At 35.6% G+C, this 26,950-nt stretch overlaps 2 protein-coding genes and 1 long non-coding RNA gene across 4 annotated transcripts in view; 2 read left to right on the top strand and 1 right to left on the bottom strand.

Annotated features, from left to right (window-relative positions):
- Positions 1-1,503: 1,503 nt before the first annotated feature.
- LOC107602492 (uncharacterized) lies at positions 1,504-2,161 on the top strand. The gene is made up of 3 exons (XR_001611046.1): positions 1,504-1,582; positions 1,703-2,004; positions 2,088-2,161. It is a non-coding gene; the product is annotated as an uncharacterized lncRNA (long non-coding RNA).
- A 3,091-nt stretch (positions 2,162-5,252) lies between these two features.
- Positions 5,253-13,152, bottom strand: LOC107602490 (hyaluronan-binding protein 2-like). Its single transcript, XM_016295007.1, has 14 exons — positions 13,010-13,152; positions 12,204-12,336; positions 12,028-12,114; positions 11,384-11,491; positions 11,190-11,306; positions 10,922-11,032; positions 10,008-10,179; positions 9,626-9,720; positions 9,279-9,398; positions 7,151-7,442; positions 6,712-6,854; positions 5,842-5,976; positions 5,614-5,759; positions 5,253-5,511 (listed from the first exon to the last, which is right to left on the bottom strand). Exons 1-14 carry the CDS (start codon positions 13,067-13,069, stop codon positions 5,347-5,349), a joined length of 1,884 nt encoding a protein of 627 aa, XP_016150493.1. The 5' UTR covers positions 13,070-13,152; the 3' UTR covers positions 5,253-5,346.
- Positions 13,153-18,783: 5,631 nt separating this feature from the next.
- The window catches only part of atrnl1a (attractin-like 1a), a 291,501-nt gene continuing 283,334 nt past the window's right edge, over positions 18,784-26,950 (top strand). For both annotated transcript variants that reach the window (XM_016295005.1, XM_016295006.1), the window contains exon 1: positions 18,784-19,099. In XM_016295005.1, the coding sequence (XP_016150491.1) occupies positions 18,831-19,099 (269 nt within the window). In that variant the 5' untranslated portion in view covers positions 18,784-18,830. The remainder of the gene's footprint in view (positions 19,100-26,950) is intronic.

Genomic DNA, 26,950 nt, shown 5'->3' with positions numbered 1-26,950 from the left:
GAAGGTCAGAAGCAAAGACATTGGTTAATAGAATGGGATTAAATACATAAAGGATATTTGTGTTGTTTAACATTTAATTATTGCAGGGTTGTGTCATATTCTGAGTTGCATTCTTTTTATTCATTTTGAGGAATACTGAATCTGTGTTGTTTTTTTTGTGAGTGAGATGAATTAATGTAAATTCATATTTATTTTAGAACTACAGTAACATCATCTGATTTCTCTCAACATGGGGACAGGAGAGCTGTCAATCAATAAATTGGAAAAAAAGTAACTTGCGTTACTTATTTGAAAAAGTAACTCAGATATTCTCTTGTAAATTAAAAAGTAATGCGTTACTTTACTAGTTACTTGAAAAAAGTAATCTGATTACGTAACTCACGTTACTTGTAATGCATTACCCCCAGCACTGCTGTCCACACAATTTTAGACCAAGGAAAACCTGAGCAGTGGATAAAATCTATAGAGCATTAATATAAAATGAGATATAACTTTGGCTCAAGTTTCTAAAATGGTGCAAAAGAGCAATATATCCAAAAGGGGAAAAAAATAATTAAAAAATTCAATTTATTTACATTTACTAAAATAGTGATTTAGACAATTATCTGATAATTGTATTTTAAACTTTATTTAATCAATTTTTTTAAATGTATTTGTGCAAAATACATTAGTTTGTATAAACTAATGAAACTATTAATGAAATAATGCAACCTATTGAACAAACTTTTTATTTATTTGATTGTTTGTTTGTTTTTGTTTTTTTTTTACATTTCATCTAAATGTATACTGTTGTATACAAACTGATGTTATTATTGCACAAACAGTTTATTTATTTACTTTTTTTTTTTTTTTTTACAATATACTATTGTACAAACTAATGGTACTACTAGAAAGGAAAGCAAACTACAAATTATTTATTAATTTTCCTATTTTTTTATATATTTTCAAAATGGATTTACAATATATTATTGTACAATTTATTTTAGTTATTTTGTACATATGTTCTAAATGTATTTGTACAAAATATCATTGTACAAACTTATGATATAATTGAAAAATGAATGCAAACTATTTTAGAAATTATTCATTTATTTACTTATCTATTTTTACATCTTGTATTGTATTTGTGCTAAATACTAATGTATAAATTAAGGAATGCAAAATATTGTACAATACAAACTGTTACTGTTGCAGGGATGGTTTTATGTATCATGGATTGTCAGTATGACATTATGATCTTCATCTTTATCAACATCAACTTTAGCATTATCATCATCATCATCTGTCATAAATCATTTTCTGTCATAAATCTTGTAAAGGAATGGTCTGATTCTGGCAAGATGTCCAGCCGTGTGCAAGCTCTGCTGCCATCTTGTGGATTCATCTGTGATCAGGAGCTTAAAGATGAAGATTTGTTTACTATTTGTGTTCAGTTTTACTTTTTTTTTCTTCTGTTCACTCATTCTGTTCTCTTCTTCTCACTGTTCTGAATCGTAGGCCTTCCTGCGTGCTACTGCATGAAGACTGTAACTGACCTTCTCATTCCTGCATTTCCCAGAATCCACTTGTACTTTGTTTCACTGTGAGTAACATTAATAGCCACAGTGTAGAAAGTATACACAGGCTGTATTACAGAGCCTGATTGTTATGAATCCACATGGGACAATGTCTCACTGTCCACTTCTTTAAATACCACCTCTAGAAATGGCCTGGAGAGGAAGCGCTATGTGAGTGTCCTGTCACAGGTGGCAAGCAGCGCTGCAGTGACAGATCACAGCGACAAGTCAAGGTGAATGCCATTTATCTCTGGCAGGATCGTGCCACTGTGGCCCACCCATGCGATCTACTTTCACTATTAGTGAAGCATGAGCTCCTTAAAATCTCGCTTGCTGGAACATCTACAGAGTTGCAAATTACCCCCTAAGGATTTGTGAAAGTAACATAAGGACCGTCTCTCAGTCTAACAACTCAGTCCAGCAAAGTGACATGAAAGCTCAGTGTCAGGTAAGTTTTGTTCACTTTTATTTCTAATCCTAAAAATGTCAAAGTTTCCCTGAATTCTCATTCCTTTTTTTTTTTTTCAACAGGACATGCAAAAAAATAACCAGGATCATCTCATGAGGCAAAGGGAAGCGATCAGATGCAGACTGAAGAAACTGAATGGCAAGCAAAATGAAATCAAAGTGAGTCTAGTGTGTAAAATAAAATTAAGAGGTTCTTTAAATATATCACAAAAACACAGTCCAATATTATCTTGATCTTATGTAGCCTACTCTGTACATTTTATTTAAGATTATTGGAGTAGGTTTTTACAAGAAAATGCTATTTCAGTCTTTCTACATCAATATTTCAAATTTAATTTGATGTGTTCATTGTCGTTTCTGTGTAATTATTTGTGAAATTTACTTGCAATTGTGAAAACGTCTTCAAAATAAATATTTTTTAAAGTATATTATTTACAAATGTGTTTTATTTAAGATAATTATATACAGTAAGTATATGGCTATTTTAAGCCCTGTATTTACACTACTGTAGAAAAGTTTGGGGTCAGTAAGGAGTTATTTTTATTGTATTGTATTTAGGAAAGAAAGGAAACAAAGAAAAAAGAAAGAAATTAGTTCTTTTATTCAGCAAATATGCATTATATTGATCAAAAGTGACTGTAAATAAATTTATGACGTTACAATTTTTTTGTAATGTTACAAATTCTGTTTTAAATAAATGCTGTTCTTTTATTAAAGAATCCAGTAAAAAAAGTACCATGGTTTTTACTCAAATATTAAGCAACAAAAACTAAGCACAAAATCTGTATATTTTTAGTATATCGTTATAGTTTTAGTGTATACTTCAGTATACTTTTAATATATTAAAATATAAAACATAAAAGAGCATAAGAGACTTCTTTCAAAAGCGATAAAAAAATAAACTTAAATGAAATACAGTTAATCTATATTTTACTGGATTACCCAATTGAGTCTAACCATTCCCCCATCTTCCTCAGTCAAAGTCCTCTTCAATGAGAGCAAGTATAGTGAAGAAGTATGAAGAGATGCAGAGAGTTCTGGAGGAGGACTGTAGGATCACTCTGTCCCTGCTGGAGATGGAGAAGACGGCTGCAGTTCGAGCGCTGGACAACCTCATTGAGGCAAATTGCGTCCTCCTTAGAGACACTGAGGTTCAGCTGAATGAAGGGATGATGGACAGGGACATACAGCTTGGTGACAGGGTGAGCCTTTTATCAGGAGAACAACTGGACAATAGACAGGTCAATTTCATCTTTTTGTTTTTCTTTAATCTACCATGGATGGTATGGGCTGTCATTATATAAAAAAATCATGAATAGACCAACAATTCAAATGACCAACAATACATGGTGAAACCTACCATCCCTGCAACATAATGCATTCTCACTATATATTTCTGCCTCTCTCTCTCTCTCTCTCATAGGTCACAATGTATGAAGACAGGTATGTATATTTAGAACCACACTTAAGAGAGATTGTTTTGTCACTATGTCAGACATTCTAGCCTTCACCGGCACAATGAAATCCGAATGACTCATCTGCAAAGGCATTTTGGTTGTAGAGATCCAGCATCCAGCATCCAGTTCATGTTTAGGTTTATTTAATGTGCTGTTACGAACACTGTTTCGCTTACTTGAACAAACATTCTTAAATTATTTCATTCATTCTATAGCTGGATGGGCTCATTGAGTTTACATGCACAAAAATATTCTGATACCACTCAAAATTTAGTAGATTCCAGTTAATATTCTAGTTTTGAAAAATCTTAAGACATCTGCAATGCAGTATCCCTGTGTTAATCTAAATTTTAGACATTACTCTTAATTCAGTGAGGATTCATTAAATTACAAAAGTGGCAGTAAAGACATTTATAATGTTACAAAAGATTATTACACAATATTATTGTTTTTATGGTATTTTTGATCAAATAAATGCATTTTGGGGAGAATTTTACTTGTTTTTTTTTTTAATGGTATGAAAATTTTATGAATGGTATGGTTTGAATTATTTTAAATGGTTGCGTAGCCATACAAATAGTAATTCTAGTTACTAACTTTAAACTCAATATAACCCTCAACCTTTTATATAGAGGACAGGTGTTATCTGTGGTGCTGATCTACTTTCTGTTGGCAGGGTGCTGAAATTGCTAACAGCGACAGACCCAGGTCTCATAAAACTTGATGAGGCCAAATCAGATCAGCTACTGGGCCTCACCAACAATTTACATCTGTTTATCCGCTCACAGATCCCCATCGCTAAGAGGCTGCTGAAGAGCTGTGAGTAACTGTCAACAGCACATAAAATTGATGATCATTTGCATGAACAATTTGCAGCAAATGAATGTTACTTTTTTTTAGTTCACTGACAAACAAACTACAATAGAGTTCCATATTCTTTCAAATATATAAACCATAAGGGGACATTCACACAGAATGTGTTTTTTTTTGTTGTTGTTTTTTTGCCTTGAAAAACCGCAACCCATAGGCAGTACAATAAGGGAAATAACGCAAAGTCTCAAGACACTTTTTTATAATTAAACTAGACTGCCTTGTTTGTAGAACACCTTGTCATGCACAAGACACCACAAAAGATGCGAGACACAACATCAAAGATGTCTGTCTAGCGTGTTTACGTAGAAAAACAATGGAAAAATGGCACAGTGGAATGGAAAAATGCAGTCTCTGTGAACAGCTAGGGTAGTTTTGAACCCATCTTCATTTAGCAGATTCCTCAGAAGTGGTCCTGGACCCTTCCACTGCCCATCCCAAGCTGATTATTTCATCTGAAGGGGACTGTGCCACTTTCACAGATGTATGGCAAGATGTCCCTGAGCATGAGGGACGATTTTACACCACCCTTAACGTCTTGAGCATCCAATGCTGGGACTCTGATCACCATTACTGGGAGGTAGATGTGAGTGGAAAGATCTACTGGGAACTGGGGCTCACCTACCCATCCATCTCAAGAAAAAGCCAAAAGGAGGACTGCTGGTTGAAAGAATTTAGAAGATAAAGTAGGCCTTCCTAGCACAGGGTTGTTTGATTTCACTCTGCCTTTGTGTAGATTAGATTTGTTAGTTTGTACTCCAAACTTTTGAACCTTTTAGTGTAAAGCTAACTAGAACTGTAACTGGAAGATATTTGTGTATTTTAAAATTTAAATAAAATGAAGTATTTATCCCAATGTCACACACTGGAAAAAAAAGAATAACACGATGACATAAGATTTTTTAATTCATCAGAAGAATTATCTCAAACTTTGCTGGTAGATCAGAGTACACAACAGAAAACACTGTGACCGTGGCTAATATTTCATGGACATGCTACTGTGGGACACTGATTTTTTCATTGATCCAATCCAAATATTTAAGGACTCTGGTATAGACACCAGGCTTGTTCTTCTCCCCACAATTGTCTCCCCAGCTCACTATACCATAGATATAGTGTGTTTCATTTCTCTCACAGGTTAAAGGCCCACCAGAGTCACCCTGCCATAAAGAGAGTTGAATGTTAATGTCATTATTGTTACAGCAGTGCCATTTCCTTTTAATTATAGTAAACAACATTATACAGTTAAAATGATGACCCACCTGACAGGAGTCTACTCCTCCCTTGAGATAGCCAGCGCAAAACATGCCGTCATCCAGCAAAGATGCATATACTTTACTGCTGGAACAAGCCTCCTGAGAAATCAGCAAAACCTGTGCATCAAGCAAATGCACAGAGCCATACTCTGCTACAGACAGGAAGGAAAAGAGAACAGAGTCAGTCCTTTCATAGTTCAACACAAATTCAGAAATAGACATATGGAAACATACACGTCTCTGTGGCTCCCCATCCAGAAATTCTGCATTCTGTTCCATCTGCAAACGGTGCTTTGGGCAAGCAGGCGGCCTTCACAAACTGAGTTTCCTTAGCACATTCTCCGTTAGTAGCTTTGAGTTTTAATAGAGCTACACCACAAGAAAGAATAAAAAGTATAGACTTAAAGTAGTTTGTTGAGCTTCTCGTGATTTTTATTACTAAATAGCCAGATTAAGAAATTCTTATTCTTATCAGGCCTTTATTTTTATATTCTCATTCCCATGTCCTTGTCTGTGCTTTTTGATCTTTTTCTGATTTTATGCAGGGGTTTCTCCTGTCTTGTTGTGTGTTTCTGGAAATTCTGCCTAAATAAAGAATCCTACAGCAGAGCTTTTAGATCAATTGTTTTCTTTGTATGAGACACCAGCAATACATTATGGGTAGCCATAATTTCAACTAAAAATGGCTGACGACCAATTTGGAGTAGACGTCACAGTTACGTTACTTGCAGCTGCGCGCGCATAGTGGTGGCAGAAAAACACAGAAAAAGTGGAGGGAAACGAGTAAAATCTATGGAATAAGAGAAAAAATTTATTGTTGTGCCTTTGGATGTCAGAATCGGAATGCAAATAATTTTTATATAACACTGTCGTCAAAGGTGCCATTTGAAGCTAAACGGACAGACTATGGATGAAACCTGCCATGATTACCCTACTTTTAAAGCATAGCACAGCAAAGAAAAGGAAACACGGCCTTCAAAATTAAAGCCTGATGAGTTGAAGAACAGAAAGCACTAGAAAATCCAAACAAAAATAAAATGTAAAATCTATAACACTGATCATTATTAAAATCCTGTTTGTGCGAATGAATGTCTACATACTCACCAATATCATTGTAGACAACATCAGGGGTCTCCTTGAACTTCTCATGGATGATAGTGTCCTCAACCAGCACAGTCTGATCTGTTTGCTCCTTTTGTATCAAATTTAGTCCTCCCAATATAACTCTGTAATCATGCTTTTTATCACTGTACACACAACAAAAGATAATAAAACCAATATGGTTCATTTTAGTTTTAATGTGAAACTAAATATATTGTTATGAGAGCATTTTCCAGTTTATTAACCACAAAGAAACATTTAAGAATATTGAAATAATGCAGATAAGAAGTCAGATTTAATATTAAAAGTTAATTTAGTTAAATGCAGTGAAATATAAACTGAAGTGGTTAACAGTGATCATGGATTGAGTTTTTGAATTTTTCTGTGCTCATTGGGTGGATTATGTACTTTAATACTGTAGCCTACTAAAGGCCATACTTACATACAGTGGGCAGCAGTCAGCACCCAACAAGGCTTGATAAGGGTGCCTCCACAGATGTGTCTGTACTCTTGGATGGATCCTTTAGGCTTAACCTGTACTGATACTTGCCATGGATGGGCTCCAGGAATAGCTTTAAGACCCCCATAAATCCGGTTCACTTGTTTTTTCGGCTCAGGTTTACCACAGGTAAGAAAATCCCTTGTTAAAGTATAGTTCTTTGGTAATGTGGTTGGTGGGACAGGAGTAGTGGTTATGTGGACTGAACTGGTGCTCTCTGGGGTTATGCTGCCATCTGGTAGGTGACATTTGTGGAAACAGTGCAAAGTATGAGGATTTGTATAGATTAGAGTTTGACATTACTATAAACAGCTGGTCAATAAACAAGTTTAATATTAAGTAACTTAAATTTTAGACATAATATTGACAATTAAGACTGGAATACACTGGAATGACTTTTGCCCTGATTTACAGTCTGGGGGAGTCAAGTTGCTGAAAGTCAGAGACAGTCTGCAGATTTTGGGTTGTCAGAGTCGATTTCACAAAAAAAAAATGTATAGTGTTTTTTGTTTTTTAGCTTTAGTCTATGAATCTGTCCAGTCAGAAGATATCAAACATGCCTAATTTTTTGAGCTGAGTTTATCGTTTTCACTTGTCTCATTTCAATGTCATTATATGTCCAGTTTTCTCTGTAACTAATTACAAAGTCATCCAGTGTATATGTCACGCGATGGTTCTGTTTAGTTCCTGTCTGTCATTATTTGGTTAATTTGCTGTGTTCAATTAGTTAATCACCTTCATTTGTTTCCACCTGTGTCATATTAATCATCTCGTTTGCTCCTTAGTTTGCCTTCCTTAAAAACCCTCAGTTTCCATGTCATCTTTGTCTCGTATTAAAGTTGCTTTAATGGTGTAGTGTGTTTATGTGTATCAAAAAGACTCCTTACTTCTGCGCCTTCATCGTGTGCCCTTGACTAAAACCACGCACCGTGACAGTATAATTCCAAGTGTTTTAAAATTTGTGTAGTGTATTCCAGCCTTTACTTTGTGTATTTTTTGCTTCACCACCAAAATAGTTCCAACTAAAACCACAGCAGAGTCCACAATTACAAGTCTCCAGGCAAAACACAGCAGTGACATTGAATGGAGGCCACATTTCACCGAAATGTCTCTGAAGCAACTGCACCTTATATCTGTGTTTTGAACGCATCGGTTGAATAAATGATTAAATGATTCACTCATAAAGACAGTCACTTGTCACCACCTACTATACCTTACATAGACTCATAGACAATCAGAGTCATACAAACAGTAAAAAAAAGTTCTAGTGCTGAGCATCTCTTAGCAAATTAAATTCAAAAGAACTAACTATTATATTTAGAATGATAATATCATTAAAGTGACTATTGATAAAGTTACAGCTTTTGGTTTAAATGTTCAATGGAACGCAACTGGATTATTGTTAGAAAACACTCTGTCTTTCTGTTGAGTCCAGATATGTCTTACCCCTCCTTTTTCTCCCTCTCTCTCATTCTTATATATACAACGCATTCTTTCTGAATCCCTCCTTCTGTATCCATCTCTCTCTCTTGATATTATGTTTTAAATATGTCTTACTTATATGCGAAGTATGCATGCTTAAATGTATACATTAGCTTCTCTTGGTTTAAAGGCCCCAATAAGGACATGAATGTTAGGACTACAAGGGTAAAGGAGTTCGTGATGAAACCATGAAGACAGTTCAGCATTCTTCGCAAAAGTCTATTCCTAATATGTCCATGTTTTTCTGTACATGTGGATTTTATATAAACACATGTTCTTGGCCAAAGATCCTACGTGTATGTTATTCATATCCTCATTGGTTAAGAGGATGAAACTCCCCTCGACATATGCCTATATAATATCTGTATTTCTATGAATAAATTGAAGTATTGAGGATACATTTGAATGTGTGTTTTCTTACTTCCCGGCCGTATTTACACTTTAAGGAGACTGAGAAAAGTTCAAGGTGGCAAAGAGAATTTACAAAGGGACCAAATTGTTATTCTTTATTAACAATTATAAACCGTGCTACTGCGTTGTCATCAGTTTTACCAGACATGGCATCTGGGTAATGATGAGGAAGTCTTACCTGTCTTAGCTGGTACTGTTGGTTGGAGAGTAGTTACTTTTGGTGGAATACTGTCTGTGAATGCAGCTGTGGTGGGTCGAGCTTCAGCAGTGGTGGACACCATTTTTATGGTAGTTGTTGCTGTGGAAAAAGTCCAGCATGTGAGTAATAGCTAAAAATGGAATTCGATGCCGGTTTAACAATGTTAGATCATGTAATTTAATGATTATTGATTAATTCATTCAAATGACTCTAAAGGCCACAGAATATAAAGGGCTAAAGGCTGCTGTGTTTGTGTTGTTGGGTTAAGAGTTCATTATGGAAAAGTATTAGATTATAAACCACACTGTCTTTATCGTAAGTCTTACCACGTGTGGGACATTTTCTGACATCACAATAATCCCATCGAAGTCTCCTGTCCTTCTTTATAAAGCACCATGGCTTCTTATCTCCATCAGGGTTTCTGTAATGAAGGATTTGAGTTGCAGTTGAGTTGAGGGTTACCATGATTACAAGTCCACTGCTGCTCAAGCCCAGCTGTGTAAGTGTGTTTTTGTGCATATTCAGTGTGTGTATATTCAGTGCAGTTCAAAAGTCTGAGACCAGATTGAAAATCTGGCATTAAAATAAATTTAAATTAAAGTTTTAGGATTCAAAAAATGCTAAATGTTTTCACATACAATGAATGCACTACTTCTAGGTCAATAATTAATGTGAGTCCTAGGCTTTCAGTCCCCACATGTTTGTAACCTGCAGGAGTTATGCGGTCCCAAGCCTTCACTAGATGCAAATGCCACTGAAGGAAAAGCTCCTTTATCCAGAACGAACTCAGAGTTCCAGTCGAGACACTCATCCCCATCTTCTGTCTCAGACACCTTCCCTCTGTATGACTGTCCATCCCCCTCATAGCAGTCATCAGGGCCTGAGGATACAGTCACAGCACAATATGATTGTGTGGTCATGTTGTCATGTTGTGAGAAAACCATAAAACAAAAAATATCACAGAAAAGAACCTTTTTAGACCCTCATGAGAATGTGTCAAATAAAAGTTCAGATTCATACATCAACTGGTATGGCCCACAAAAAAACACATGGCATTCATGGGTAAAAAAAAAAATTTTGAAATATATGACAATAATAATTGTGTAAATTCAAATTTAATTACAAAAAAATGATATTAACTCGACAATTTTTATGGCAGTTGCTGCTGCGGGAAAAAGTGCAGCATGTGAGTAATAGCTAAAAATTAGAATATGATTCTTGATTTATTAATTCAAATGACTCTAAAAATGACTGTTTGACATTTTTAAAGTCATTAATCAATTTTATAGCAATTTTTTGTTATAAGTATATAATAAAGGTTATAATGTACACTTTTTAAACATGCTGTTGGTTTCTTAAATATTTTTATTTGTCTGTAATGTGAACTAAAAGAAAAAGAAAAAGTATTAAGAAATATGAAAAAGCAAAGTAATAAAAAATAGAACACATTTTTCTCAGTAACAGACAACATTTGACATTTTATAGTTGTTACTTATGTATAAAGTGCCAAAAGTTCACAAACATGCTTTACATTTCTAAAATATGTTTTAAATTCAGAATCTTTTATACACAGAAATTAATCCAAGGAGAGAAATGCAGTGTCTCTGTAATTATACACTCACCTACTTGACAGTATTGTCCACTGTAACCACCGGGACAGATGCAATCAAAATCACCCTCGTCTACAACACATCTGCCGTTATTCTGACAAGGGCTTGGATTACATGGAGCAGCTAAACAAAAAGACAAAAATCATAAACAGAGCATATACAAACCACATATCTTCATTGCTTCAGACCAGTTTTACTCTTTGGTCTGAGCATTCTAGAACCAAAACCAAATCAGTTTGTTTGTTAAGAAATAGCATGAGTTCAGTGCTGTATGTCTTACTTGATCTGCAGTTTGGTGGTGTAAATGGTGGAATACACTTGCACTTATAGTAGGGAGGAGATGGGGTCAGAAGACACAGTCCTGCCCCACAGGTTCCCCTCTTACAAACCCTTTTCCCTAAAACAAGCATCAAATGTTTCTCAAAACGTCAGTGGTCTATATAAATGAGCAGGTGGTGTGAAGTGAACTCATACCTCTCTCGCATCTTCTACCTACAAACTGCCTTGGGCATTTGCATTTGAATTTATCTCTCTTTTCTTCACACTCCCCACCGTTCAGGCATGGATTTGGACTGCATTTTCCTGAATAACCAAAGGGGGAAATGTTTATTTGCCTTTATTTGAGCTGTTTTTAATTTGGTAGAATGTTTGTAATGTTTCGACAATACAATAAAAATAGTAATATTGTGATTTTTTTTATTGTTTGAAGATATATTAAAACGTAATTTATTCCGTTAATGGCAAAGTTGAATTTTCAGTAGCTATTCAGTGCCACTGGATCCTTCAGAAATAATTATAATATGCTGATTTGGTGCTAAAGAAACATTTCTTCTTCTTCTTCTTCTTCTTATTATTATTATTATCAATGCTGAAAACATCAGTGCTGCTTAATATTTTTGTGGAAACCATGCTATTCTTTTCTCCAGGATCCTTTGATGAATAGAACAGCATTCATTTGAAATCAAAGATCTTTTGTATCATTAGAAATGTCTGTACTGTTACTTTTGATTAATTGAATGTGTCCTTCTTCTAAAAAAAGAAGAAAAAAAACATGCTAACCCCAAATGTATACAGTAGTATACACCATATGAGGAAGAAATCTGTTTAATGAATCATACCTAGACCTTGAAGTTCAAACAGCCAATCATTTGCATCGTCGTCATCATCATCAGAGTCATCTGAGCGTTCAAACTCAGCCTTCAGTCCTGATATCAAGTTGTAAATTGGACATTGGACACAAAGACATATAAATATGGATATGTATTATATTTCAACCCAAAAGGTGATCACTTACTCTCCAGTCTTTCTTTGCCTCTCTTTCCATGATGTTTACCACCAGGCCTCCCATGTTTATCTTGTGGTCCGGGTTTATCATGGTGCCCATGTTTACCACGTTCCTCATGTTTATCATGTTTCTCTTTCTTCAACTGTTGAGAGGTAAGAAACTGCTCAGAAAATGCATTATTTTATCAAGATCAGCTAAATGTGATTAAAATCTGATATTCAAACATTAGACAGTATGAATAATATTTCATACTGTAATGTGACCTCGACCATGATTTGACCAATTACGAAACAAAACATAATATGTGACCCTGGACCACAAAACCAGTCATAATGGTCAATTTTTTGAAATTGAGATTTATACAACATCTGAAAGCTGAATAAACAAGCTTTCCATTGATGTTTGTGAGGATTGGACAATATTTGGCCGAGATACAACTATTTGAAGATCTGGAATCTGAGGGTGCAAAGAAAAAAATCTAAATATAAGTTGTCCAAATTAAGTCATTAGCAATGCACATTACTAATCAAAAATTAAGTTTTGATATATTTATGGTAGGAAATTTACAAAATATCTTCATGGAACATGATCTTTACTTAATATCCTAATGATTTTTGACAGAAAAATCGATCATTTTGACCAATACAATGTATTGTTATTGCTACAAATATACCCGTACGACTTAAGATTGGTTTTGTGGTCCAGGGTCACATATAGCATCACTTAATTTTCATCCAGATGAAAAATCTGTTATGTACAACAATGTATTTTAAGAATAGCATGTGGTACATCAGCATATAACTGTTCATACACACCTGTGCAGGAATAATGACAGCACAGAGAAAGAGGAGCAGCAGACACAGCTTGAGATTCATGCTGGCCGTTGGTCTCTGAAGGAGTGACACACTGCAGATCTGCTCTAAATCTTACTTCGCATATAAGGTCAGTGTCCTTTGAGTGTGTGGGTGTTTGTGGGTTTATGTCTATACAAGTGTGTGTGAATGGTTAACAGGCATACAGGTTTCTGTGGTTCTGTGGGTCTGTGTAATGGACAAAAGCCAAACCACTTATTTATGGATTTCAAAAGTCTTATCTTTAGTTTATTTATACTTAGGTGCAGCAAGTACGGTCTGCTACAATTGTTTTGGTCATTACATGACTCATACCTTCTATACTTTCAAAATACACTCAAATGTGACTGTCGCATTATTAAGAGATGCTAAATAATTAAATAAGCAGTGATCATATCAGCAAAAAGTCCTGCAGAGAATGTTTCTGGATTATTGGATGTACTGGCAGGTCACAGATCATATTGACAAAGTGGGATACTGTTTGTTTCATCGCAGACTTTGTCCGAAGTGTGGATTGTGAGAAGTCACGCTTTCAGAAGAGGATTTCAAAGGTAAAAGGCAAAACTTTTTTGCATGTCTTTTAAAGTCGACAAAAACGACATACATTTTTTATGATGAAACATTTGTGAAAGATATGATGCTTGCAATAAATAAATAAATAAATAAAAGTATTTTGTCAATTATTTTGAGTAGCCATCAATGAAAACAGAGGGGTGATTAGCCATGCTAACTATTGCAAGACTTTGGCCCCGTTTGCTTCTGACTAACAAAAGCAAGCAGAAAAAAGACAATTCTGTCATTAATTACTCACCCTCATGTCATTCCGAACCCATAAGACCTTTCTTCATCTTCGGAACACAAATTAAGATATTTTGGATGAATTCGGAGAGCTTTTTGACCCTGCATAGACAGCAGTGCAACTGACACGTTCAAGGCCCAGAAAGGTTGTAAGGACATTGTTAAAAAAGTCCTTATTTTTGTTTTCTTTGCACACAGAAACTATTATTGTAGCTTCATAACATTACGGTTAAACCACTGATGTCACATGGACTATTTTAACAATGCCATGATTTCTGGGCCTTGAACGTGGTAGTTGCGTCGCTGTCTATGCAGGGTCAGAAAGCTCTTGGATTTCATTAAAACATCTTAATTTGTGTTCTGAATACGAACGAATGTCTTAGGGATTTGGAACCGCATGAGGGTGATTAATTAATGACAGAAGTTTCATTTTTGGGTGAACTATCCCTTTAAGAGTAACACAAAACTCATCATTGCTTTCTTTTACATCTGGACAATCTGAATTAAACAAATCATCAATGTACCAAATATATTCTTATCTAAATATATTGCCATATTCTCAAATGTCCAATATATTCTCTGTCGTCGGTCTCTACTTGTTTCATTCCACTAGTCTCATGCATGTTAAAAGTATAGAGTCCCTACAGCACCTTCAGTATCTCACCACACGAGGGCGTAAGAATATCTCTTAATATAATATCATTGATTCATATGAAAGCACTATAAAAACAGTCACCACTGAACTACAGCGTATTATATATAAATTCCATAATCATAATTTACGAAGAGGATGTAACACTACAGCTAAAATTTGAAATTCTTTTTTATGGTAGCCATTAGAATACACACATCACTCTAACATATATTTATAGGGTACTTAACACATGCAATTCTAAATAAATAAATTATATAGCACCTACACGTCTTTATTATCTCCTGGTGAAACACTTCATAGACAGCCTAGTGTAATGTATTGTAACACTAGACACATAAACACACACACTGACATTTCTTCAGTGTTGTTTTCATCTCCAGCTGCACATAATTTCTGCATCAGTAACATGATAAAGACTATGATGAAACAATGCAACCTAACCCCCTCTCTCTGGATCATGGTTTCTGTTATTGTGCAATAGATGATTTTTTTAGATCTATTGGCAGTGATGGTGATGTATGTGTGTTTAATCTGGGTTACTGTTTTCTAAATGTAGGTTTAATAACAAAATATAAAAGATAAAGTAAATCTGTGAAGCTAGAAAGGATGATTTTATAGTGATTTCATGAACAGAGAGACACTGAATGTGAGTGGAAAAAGTAGAAAGATTAAAAAAAAGAAGAAGCTTAGGAACATTCTTGACTAAAGAGCAGGTCAGATGTTTGAGCCTCCGTTACACAGGCAGGCGGAGGATTCTGCCCCTCACTAGCTCACACGACAGAGAACAGAGAGTTTGTTCTGCAGTCAGGACAGATGGTAGGCTCTATTGCATAATCTGTTTCTGTTATAAATCGTTTACAGAATGTGCTATCACATGTTTATCCTCCTAGTCAGTGTTCCACATCCACTTCCATTGCAGGTGCTTTGGCTGATGTATTCACTGTGACCTACTTAAAGTTATCCAAGAGGGAACATCTAAAACACGGCAAAATAAACCAAAACTGTCTCATGGGCCTTGTATTTTAAATTCAGCACATTTAATACTTGTGAGACTGACAAGCCATTTCAGTTTCTTTTTATTAGCTATTATATATTACATTGCCGTTTACGGGAGCACTGAGGCTTGGGTTTGCTGTCTTTCTTCAGTATGTTTTGCATGTGCTCATGACTTACTTTAACATCTAAACTGACATGAAATTTGCTTAATTTTCAACTGGCAAATCTTCAAACGGCAGTGCTTGTTGTAGCAGCCCATAAAGTCTGGTTTTGCTTCCCATGCCCTGAAATCAACCTCAATTATGTCCCTTTCCAGTGCGACAGCCAGGTTACATAAAATGGTACAAATATGGCTAATATCAAAGTGTTTTCCTTATGAACACAAAGGATGCCACATCTCTCTGTTTTCCTTGGTTTCTATCAACAGAGCCAATCTAATTTTCCTGAGAGAGAAAGAGCAGTTCTCCTGAGTGAGATAATTTTATTTCTCTCCCACTGTGAGTGTGCAGTGGAGAGTATGACCTTCTGAGAATGTTGTTGACGTCTTACTTGGATGATAATACATCTTTATTTGTCTATACCTGGCATAGAGTCATTTTCTGTTGTCCTATGATCACTGCAAATGATTCCCTGCGAAAGCACAGTGAAACTCACTTCAGCGTCAACAAAGTAAAGGAAAGGAAATCATATTTTATAACACCGTTTGTTTGCTGCAAAAAGAAGAACTTCAGCAATAAACTTTTAAATAATTTCATTATTTATTCATATGAAAGCCAACTTTATTTTATGAACAGATGTATAGAATTTGTCCAGAAGAGATGATGATATTACCAAACACTTGAGTGCATTGGACTATATCTTCAATACTCCAGAATTATCTGCATCTTAATTTGGATACGCCAAATTATTCCAGTTATTCCAAATATGACATTATTAATATACTGTTTACATGAAAACTGTTTCCTACAGGGGACACAGAACATCATCATCCTCAAAAAACAGTATCGCTCATGCTTCTAGGCCTATGTTTTGAGGTAATCTAAGAGGTATTTCACTCAGATAAGTGAACAATCGATCATTTTGCAGATAAACAGTTACACAATCTAAAATAAATATTCTGGAGGCTGATCCAGAAATATGATTCATGTTTCTCAGGTGATGTTGATGTTTGTTAGAGACATAAACATTCCAGTAATGGTTTAATTGGCAGTAGTAGTAGTAGTAATGTATTTGCTAGCCTTTTACTTATTAAATGCCATAAACTAAAACTATTAAATTGTTTTTGCTAATTGAAATACAAATGAAATAAAATACAATATAAATATTTGACGACAAAAAAAAACAACAAAAAACCTACTTACTTAAAAAAAAACGCTTACTAATTAGAAATGTTGCCTTGGCAGCTAAATGAAATAAGGAACTAAAATGACTATACCTAAATTTAATTAAAAAAAAAGAAGAAATTAATATATATAAATATAAAAACCATATAAAAACTATATAAAAATTACAATATTAAATATTATATATAAAATTAAAGCTAAAATGTTACAATGAAAGCGTTTTGAAATTCAAAATATCATTTAATGCCTGCACAAATAATAATAAATATCACTGCTACACTACACTAGATCAATAAGAAGGGAAAAGAGAGAGAGAGAGAGAGAGAGAAAAAAACGTTTATGTTGCGATCATGAGAAAATATTGACAAAATCTTTTTGTATTCCGTAGAACAGGGGTGCCCAAACTCGGCCCTGGAGGGCCGGTGTCCTGCAGAGTTTAGCTCCAACCCCAATTAAACACACCTGAACCAGCTAATCAAGCCCTTGCTAGCATACTAGAAACCTACCAGCAGGTGTGTTGAGGCAAGTTGGAGCTAAATTCTGCAGGACACCGGCCCTCCAGGACCGAGTTTGGGCACCCCTGCCGTAGAATGAATAATGCATACAGGTTTGGAACAACATGGTATGAGTAAATTATGACAGAATTTTCTTTCTGTTTTTGTGGAATATCCCTTTAAGTTGTGACCTTAACAAAACAAGCCAAAAACTGCATGGTTTTTTAAAGTTTCCGTACCTCCCCCCCAAAATATCTGTATTGCACGAAACCACAACTTTCACGATGACCCGCTTGACGCGATGTTCTGCACAAATTAATGGTGCGCTATCGCTTTAAATGTAAGACGACTTGTTTCCTATCCTACTATGATAAAGGATCGGCTCTTGAACATCGATTGCATCACGTGACCGACTGGACGCTTGAGGAAGGTTACCAAGCAACGTCAGCGTAATCTACTTAATATTCATAAGCCAAACCTTTTCGGTAGTGAGATTCGTCGTTGGCTCTGAGCTCAGCGGGAGCAGAGGAGCAGCAGCGGGGAACTGCACATTGTTTTGGATGCGAGTTGCGCTGTCATTCTCCGCATACTAGAAACCTACCAGCAGGTGTGTTGAGGCAAGTTGGAGCTAAATTCTGCAGGACACCGGCCCTCCAGGACCGAGTTTGGGCACCCCTGCCGTAGAATGAATAATGCATACAGGTTTGGAACAACATGGTATGAGTAAATTATGACAGAATTTTCTTTCTGTTTTTGTGGAATATCCCTTTAAGTTGTGACCTTAACAAAACAAGCCAAAAACTGCATGGTTTTTTAAAGTTTCCGTACCTCCCCCCCAAAATATCTGTATTGCACGAAACCACAACTTTCACGATGACCCGCTTGACGCGATGTTCTGCACAAATTAATGGTGCGCTATCGCTTTAAATGTAAGACGACTTGTTTCCTATCCTACTATGATAAAGGATCGGCTCTTGAACATCGATTGCATCACGTGACCGACTGGACGCTTGAGGAAGGTTACCAAGCAACGTCAGCGTAATCTACTTAATATTCATAAGCCAAACCTTTTCGGTAGTGAGATTCGTCGTTGGCTCTGAGCTCAGCGGGAGCAGAGGAGCAGCAGCGGGGAACTGCACATTGTTTTGGATGCGAGTTGCGCTGTCATTCTCCTCCGAGTGCATCTCTGAGAGAAACAGAGGCGAAACGGCAACAGCAGCACGGCTTATTGTTTTAGCTGAAAATGATGCTGTTATTTTTGCGACTACGGAGGCACAGTTTAACAAACTGCACATCTGTATCTTAAATGTCGCTATTTCTGGAATGACACGGTTTTGGCGACAAGGCTTGTTTTTGGACTAACGCGCTAAAGTAGATGCTTACTGGAGAAAGTTACCTTACATATTGGATATAATAAATTCATGCGTTGTGACAATGACAACAAATGAGAACTCACAGTTTAAAAGCTAAAGTCTAATGAAGACTGTAACCTCATCTCAATGCTTAGATCAGAGGAGAACAGGAGGATGGATTTTGGCAGAAGAAGAATGACTCCACGCTTCTCCACGAGGTGCTTCCTGTGTAGGTCTCAGGGGCTCAGGACGTACCTGTTCATGTTTATGGTGTTTTACCTGTTAGTGTGCACTGAAGGATCCTATTCTAAAACCTGTGAGAAAAACTGCGTCTTTGGAAGATGTATCAATGGAACTTGCGTCTGTGAACGCGGATGGGCTGGGGATCAGTGTCAACACTGCCAAGGGAGAGTCAAGTAAGTAACGCTTTCCTCTTCGTGTAACAGGTTCATTGTTTGCAAACATCGTTTAGGCAATATGTGGCGTTAGCAGCACCTTAAAGGGATAGTTCACCCAAAAATGAAAATTCTGTCATCATTTACTCACCCTCATGTCGTTCCAGACCCGTATGAGTTGCTTTCTTATGTTGAACACAAAAGAAGAGATTTTGAAGATTGCTGGTAATCAAACAGTTGGTGGTTGCCATTGACTTTCATAGTATTTTTTTTTTCCTACTGTGGAAGTCAATGGCAACCACCAACTGTTTGATTACCAGCAATCTTCAAAATCTCTTCTTTTGTGTTCAACAACTCATACAGGGTTGGAACGACATGAGGGTGAGTAAATGATGACAGAATTTTCATTTTTAGGTGGACTATCCCTTTAAGGCGGATTGCAAGAGTGGGGTGTTGGAAGAGCAATCCTTCTTGGTTAAAATGTTTGCTTTACTGTTATTAAGTGCTTAAAAGCCCGAAATAAAGGGTTTTATGTTTCTTTTCTAGTCTGCAACTTAATGCATCTTCAGTAGGGTGTCTTGTAGCCTACATAGATATGTACACATTTTAATTTGGTACACGTGCATTACAAATATTGCTTATTACATAATACCATTATAGCCAGGTACTGGTTCTTGGAAGGTTACACCAGTTGCTTTATAGTTAAGTCAGAAGACAATATGCAGATCTTTTCAGCATGTCATAACTAACAAAAATGACACATTTGTATCTAGCAAACCATCAAACGCAATATAACTGATTGCATGTATGTTGAGATATTTCTTTCATGATTCTCGTCAGGTCTAACTTGAAGTTTTCTTCTGGTGTGCATTCAGAAATGAGTGTGGGAAAACTCCTTTGACTGACCCATATTAATGAAAAGATCTCTTTAATACGTAATTTGTTTCTCTGAGACACCAAGGAGAGCAAATGAAGACTCCTGCAAAACCAACCAGAGTAATCTCATATCTCCAGTTTGCAGAAGAGATCTCAGTAATGTTATAAACTACTCAGATTTTTTTCAAACAGGCAATATCTGGAATAAATAACTTTTTCTTATCAAGCTGTCTCAGCACAGGATTGTCTGTCCAGTTTTCCACACCTTCGCTTTATTGCGCTATACTCTTACAGTTTGTCCACAGTTGTCCCATTTGTGTTTATTTGATTTCTCCCATGGAATTTTAGAAGAAAGATCTGAAACAAAGTTGATGTTTAAATGAAATATAATTGAGAACTCAATAAAATCTCCTGAGATATGAATGAGCTCCTCTTGAGTATTCTTATTCTCAGCGGCTGAAACTAAAGGTTTAATAACTAGAGGTTTAAATGCACATTTAGTGGTTAAGTAGTTGAATTCAGAGGTATAATTACATTTGTGCTTGAAAATGGTTTCCTCCTTGAGTTCACATACATTGAGCCAAGGGATAATGATGTGGTGTGTTTACAGTGTTTGAACTGGCCTTGTACTCTCTCTCTCTGAAGAATCAGCCATGCTGATTATATTCATTCATGTGTAAGTGGCATGTTATCTTCTGCAATCATAACTTCTGGGGTTCAGACAAAGTGTGAAAGTAGGTGCAGACAGAGTCTATATCTTCTATGTGTAGTTTTCAGCAGCACTTTCATCAAAATCTGGTTACTCTGCTGTATATCTAAAAATAGTCCCTGAAACATTGTGGGCAGTGTCACTCAGAGTGCCTTCTGGGAAGGTGTGGAGCTTATAAAAGAGCTTAACTGAAGAATCTGACCTTGTATTTCCCTTATCTTTGACAATCTCCACAGATGTCTGTTTCATTTCAAAATGCCATGTAATCTGTCAGAGAAGTCTTAAAAATAAAGGTGCTTCACGATGCCATAGAAGAACCTTTTTGTCTAAATGGTTCCATAAAGAACCTTTAACATCCTAAGAACCTTTCTGTTTCACAAAATGTTCTTTGTGGCGAAAGAAGGTTCTTCAGATTACAAAAAGGTAAGAAAGAGATGGTTCTTTAAAGAACCTTTGACTGAATGGTTCTTTGTGGAACCAAAAATGGTTCTTCTATGGCATTGCTTGAAGAACCTTTTGAAGCACCTTTATTTTTAAGAGTGTGCTTTTCAGTCAGAGATTTAAGGAAAAGTTCACCAAAAAATGACATTTCTGTAATTTATGTGCTCTCGTGTTGTTCCAAAGCCAAATACATTTTTATTTCACTGTGGAACACAAAAGGAGAAATTCTGAAGCATTGTACTAAAAAGAATTGTATCATTTTTTGCAGTTACAAAGAGTGGGGATACTTTCAAGCTTTATAAAAGGATTTGTGTGCAATATTCCAAGTTTTTCCAAATTCCTTAATAACATCCTGTTAGAAAAAGTCAAAAATGTAACTACTTCACCATGCCAGTGCATATCATTGTGTGTTATAAGGTTCAAGGTTATAGGCCATGAAGATATGTTTTTTTATGAAAAGTGCAATGTAAAAATTAACTGACTTTTCCGCATGGAGATTTCATGGCTTCATGCTTGACATTAATGGATTTAGAAACATGTTATGTCTCTGGTTTAGAAGGAAAAATGAACGAGCTGCTCTCCAGTTATAATTTATTTACTCCATCCCGGAGCATACTTGGTTGTCCCGAGGGAGTCAAAAATAGCTTCATACAGACATTTAAGAAAGATTCTCTTGTTGATGGTCTTTACTGTGGGCACAGTATGCCAGGGGTATGCTCATTTTAAAATAAAATATTTGGCCCTTCAGGGGTCATAGTGGATGGTAGAATTTTGCAAACCAAATGCATTTCCTCTCATTTAAGCTACTAATATTATTATTATGAATGTAAATTTGTGTCAGTATCATTGTGAGCAGAACAATAACCGAAATGCCCAATGATAATTATCCTTATGATTTCGTTGCTTGTTAAACGCATGTTGTTGCAGTAACACTTGAGGTCTGTCAGTTATCGTCAGAGTTCTGGTCAAGTGTAATTACTTATTTTTTGAAGTATACATGAGGAGTCATCGTTTGTTGTTATGTTGTGTCTCTTTCCACAAGTCATTATTGTAATTCACAGCCCTGTGAAGTAACCGCAGATGTATTTTTGAGGGTTTGTGAATGTATGGATGGATAGTATGCCATTTTACGAGTGGATGAAGACACTAGTCAGACCGCTGTAATGTCACTCACAGACCTTTCATGTGAAACGGTCCTTTAGTGACAGTGTCCTTCTGCTGATCTCTCAGAGTGTGTGTTGTTTATATGGCCATCTGTCCATCACAGGATAAACTAATCCATCTGAAATGGAAAAAAAAGCCTGGAAAGGACATTCTCCAGCCTCACCTCAAACTTTCCCATACGCACACTTTGACTGGGATACCTTTTGCATGCTTCTGTGTGGTCAGCTCTATTTTACATTATGTTGTTGCATTCATGTATATATCTAATGCAATAATATGAGATCTAGTTATACATACACACAGTAACATTGATATGTTTAATACAGTGTTTATTAATATTTGTAATATTTTAGTTTTAGTTAAAGTTTTAGTTAAGTTTTTTAAGTCAGTGGTACGAGTAAAACTGCTCTTTCTTTTGATTTCAGCAAGTTTGTGTAAGTGTAATTTGCTGTAGCAGTAGCCGTTGAAAAACCTATATCGATCAAGTAACAGAAAATATCACATTGAATTAAATGTGAAAGGTGTAGCATATTACATATTGCCTTGAATTTTGTGTTTTGATTGCAGACTGTCTGAAGACCTGTGTCTTTTTGCTGTCTGTCTTTGTACCTCTATATGTCAGTCACTGCTGATTCTTTGATATCGTTCTCTCAGTTTGTCTCACTGTGGCAGTTTTTTATCAGGTAGTGCATGCTTGTACTCTTGTGCATTTGAGTGTATCTAGAATCAGGTTTGTGGAGTTGTGCATTTATAACCACATTATATATAAAAAGCGCTGTTTGGTTGTGCATTCAGAATTGAATTGTGAAAATCAGTTTAATTCCTGAATTCAAATTGAGGTAGCAAACACAATGCATAATTGCAGTATTTGAAATTAGCAGTGAATATACAGAAAAATAAAATGACTGTTTAATATTTTCAAATGAAAAAGTAGTCTATCAACTCAAATAATTATTGTACATTGTCAGAAAAGTAACAAGCAAAACAGCAAATAAATTACATTGGAGTCGATTTCATTGTTATCAGAATTATTCTTATTTTTGTTGTAGTATATAATATAGGTTATGAAACACTTGCTGAAAACGCTATTTTTTGTTTTGTATAATAGTGTGTCTGCAGCCTATCTGACAGCAAATGACATGCACACAATTCTTCAAGTGGCCACAAAATGCTGCCGTTTATTGGTGAATCCAATATTACAAAACTGATATCTGATTAGATAAAACTGCTTAAATGTCAGAAATATATACCTATAAAATAATTAGCAGTTGATCTCTAGTTATTACAGAACATCTCAAACCTGTCATAAGGTTCTATCATGTGTGAGATAATGCTTGCAGAATTTTCTTTGTGTGTAAGATTCTGTAAGGTTTATGTGTGTGTTATACTGCATACGAGAAAACAGGATTTCTGTCCCTGAGACATGCTGTTTCAACAGTCCAGCAATCAATAATCATTTCAACTGGTCAAGTAACCTCGATTTTGACAAGGAATTGCTACATTTTTACCAGTTAATTGAGCCAGACAGTAATGATTAATGTCAGTGCTGATTTAAACAAGGCTTGATTTCAGTCAATAAAATGAATGTTCTGTTTAGCTACAGCATCTGTGGCATGTTGTTGATTACCACAGAAAGTCATTTTAAGCTTTTCCCTTAATTTAAAAAAGCAACGAAAAATTTCAGTAGTGCACCAGAAACCAGGCAAACAACAGAGTGAGGTGCCTTTTTGTAAACGGAGACCATTCTCTTTCTTAGAAAACCACATGGCTACGGCTGTTGCATCACATCGCATTAGAGTAATATGCTACAGTACTGCCAGAAAGGTACTTGTATCCTATTCTCATGGTTAAATAATATCTGACTGTAGTGGGATGAAGGATTAAGAGGTATTAAGTGCAGGGTGAGGTCACTTCTGAAGGCCTCTGACCTGTACTGTGTTTGCTTTACTGAGTCTCTGGTGTGTCTTCCAGTGCTCCTGCTGGGCTTGTTTTGATCGTGTATGCTGGAACACATCCTCTGCTCCATTCCTCCCATCCTCCCTATCCTCTTTCTATCGCTCTCATCTTCTCTCCTCAGCTTCGCTCTTTCTCCTTCACTACAGGGGTGACATTTTAAGAGGGTAGAAGTTCAGCACAAAACCTGCATGTGAACTCTGCATGTAATTATCCTTTATCCAGTTTTTCGCTTGCTCTCTCTTGATTTTTTTTTCTGTGGATCTTTTTCTCAGTTTTAATAGTGCTCCCTTGCTTTAACATATCAATTTCTGTCATTCACCCAGATGGCTGGGAACTATATGGAATACAGATTCTATTCGCAAGGGTTTTGTTGGCAATATATGATAAGGCAACAATGTTAATAGGGGTGGACGATATACTGGTAGACATAATTAACTGGTAGGAATTTGTCAGCTGGTTGAGATTTTAGACTATCGTCTCTATCGCGGTTACACGGTACCAAAATTTCAGTATTCGGTACCAATACCAGTGAAAATCCACGGTTCTCTGTACCAATTTCGGTACCAAAGCAAAACACAAAAACATGCTAATTGAACAACATTTTTATGAATAACGTTAAACAAAAATTAAATGTACAAAACCAATGCCATTCTTTATACTTATTTAAAATTGTTTCAAGTTTTTCCACAAGTAATAAAAGTATGAAAAAAGTAAACAAGTTTCACCCAAAAGTTTAGTCATAGTTCTGCTGCCACTGAAAAACATCTGTAAACTGTTGTCTGTTTTAGGGTTTGCTGGTGTGTTTCAAGATCTTCCTCAGTCTGCAGCTGTAAAAGGAAAATATAATATACTTAAATAAAGCAATGGGCTGAGTCTGACCAAATGCAACATAAGATCATTGACACCAGCTAAAATATAACTTTTCAGTAAATAACAAACCTCAGCTTTTATAATAAATTTAGATAAGATTACATATATTAAGTGTATATCAAATAGATGGAAACTGTAGTATTAAAAACACTTTACAATAAGATTTTATTTGTTAGATAACATGACCTAACAATAAACAATAGTTATATGGCAATTATTCTTCTTAGGGTTAATTTCAAAGTTCAATCTGTTAAAATTATTTAATGCACAATGAACAAACATGAATTATCAAGTGTTTGTATTACAAACCCAATTCCAAAAAAGTTGGGACACTGTACAAAAATATAAGATACATTTTAATAAGAATTAAAAAAATCAGATGGCTGGGAAAAAATCTTAATAAGATAAAATTTGACTGTACTTTTATTTAATCCAAACTGTGTTCATATTTAATTTAAAGGGCTTTTAAAACCTGCTAGAGATATTCAGCCAAGAATTACAACTAACTAACTAAAAAAAACGTTTTCTGACGGACAAATATGACATAAACACTATTAACCATACATTTGTACATTCTCTAATGCATATTTTGGTTACACAGTTCATTTAAAAGCCTCTGGTGTGTAAAAATAGTAAATACCATTATGTCCTCCTGTTTTTTACAGTAATAAAAGTTATAGGAGCATTAAATAGTTAACAAAGAAATAATTTTGAACAAAATGAATTCTAATGCTCATTATATGGCAACCCGTCAAAATATAAGTTCGGGTTAGCTTAAAGAAATTATCTATTAATATATTACTGTGGTGCAGTATGCTATACATAATACTACTCAGGGATGAAGTTTTCCGTCGCTACGACGGATTTCCGTCAAATGGAAAAAATGAGGGGAAAAGAAACATGTAGCACGTTGTTGTTGTTGTTGTTGTTCTGCCGATTTGTTAGTAGCATAATCTGATAGGTAGCATTATTTGTCAGAACACCAGCACACCAAAAATCCTCCCCGCCACGGCTGCAGCTTCTCACTGACCACATAACGCCTCGCATCATTCACAGTTGGGTTATTAGCAGAGAACTCAGAGCAGGACTTGAATTTCAGGCGCGGGATTGCGGCTGTTAATGATAATTCTACTTCCCGCAGGTTCCACGCTTATAACGCGATGACCGATGACGGATCTTATCATTTGCACGTGCTTTTGAGTCTCGAGAACTCTCATTTTCTGTGCGCCCACAGATCGCGATAAGGAGAGTGACAGATTTGAATAATTATTCAAGGAGTTTGCAAATGTGATATTGATTTAATACAACAGTTCAATAAACACGTACTGCCTGATTTTGCTCTGTTTCTTCAACGAAAATCGTTCCAAATAAAGTAACAGCTCAGCCGCTTCACATCTCTAAAAGCAAACACAGCAGTGTTTCATTCATGAATGAAAGTGCGTTTTTGAACGAATCTAGTGAGTCAGTGATTCATGATTACTCATTCATAACGACAGTCACTTGCTTCATTCCTGAATGAATTAGCTGTTCAAATGAATCAATTGAATGAATGATTCAGTGATAAAAGCTGTGATTTTCCGCCACCTGCTGGCGGTTTCAGTTTAATTTTAGGTATAAATGCAGTTATTTAAATCATTTAATATTTCTGTATAAAATTTTTATTTATTTAAAACATTAATCTCCACATGAATTTAATTGCACTCATGCCCCCTCTGAGCCTCATTGAATGTCTGAAAATATCCCTACAAGCCACTTTTGTGTTCTTCTGTGCCACCTCTGTAATACAAATTAATTTTTCATTAATACTAATTTCATGATTGGTAACTTATTTGTCTTATTCTACTTCTTATTATATT

Source organism: Sinocyclocheilus grahami, unplaced genomic scaffold (genome assembly GCF_001515645.1).
Source record: "Sinocyclocheilus grahami isolate Dianchi unplaced genomic scaffold, SAMN03320097.WGS_v1.1 scaffold328.1, whole genome shotgun sequence".
Lineage (NCBI taxonomy): Eukaryota > Metazoa > Chordata > Actinopteri > Cypriniformes > Cyprinidae > Sinocyclocheilus > Sinocyclocheilus grahami.
Note: the sequence above shows the minus strand (reverse complement) of the source record. Positions and strands in the feature narration are given on the sequence as shown.

Excerpts from the sequence above, each read along its gene's own strand:
- LOC107602490 (XM_016295007.1), bottom strand. The coding sequence starts at position 13,069 with ATGAATCTCAAGCTGTGTCTGCTGCTCCTCTTTCTCTGTGCTGTCATT. Across the intron at positions 12,337-13,009 it reads CTGTCATTATTCCTGCACAG|TTGAAGAAAGAGAAACATGA; the intron begins GTGTGTATGAAC and ends ACCTCTCAACAG. Across the intron at positions 7,443-9,278 it reads AACAGTACCAGCTAAGACAG|ATGGCAGCATAACCCCAGAG; the intron begins GTAAGACTTCCT and ends GTCACCTACCAG.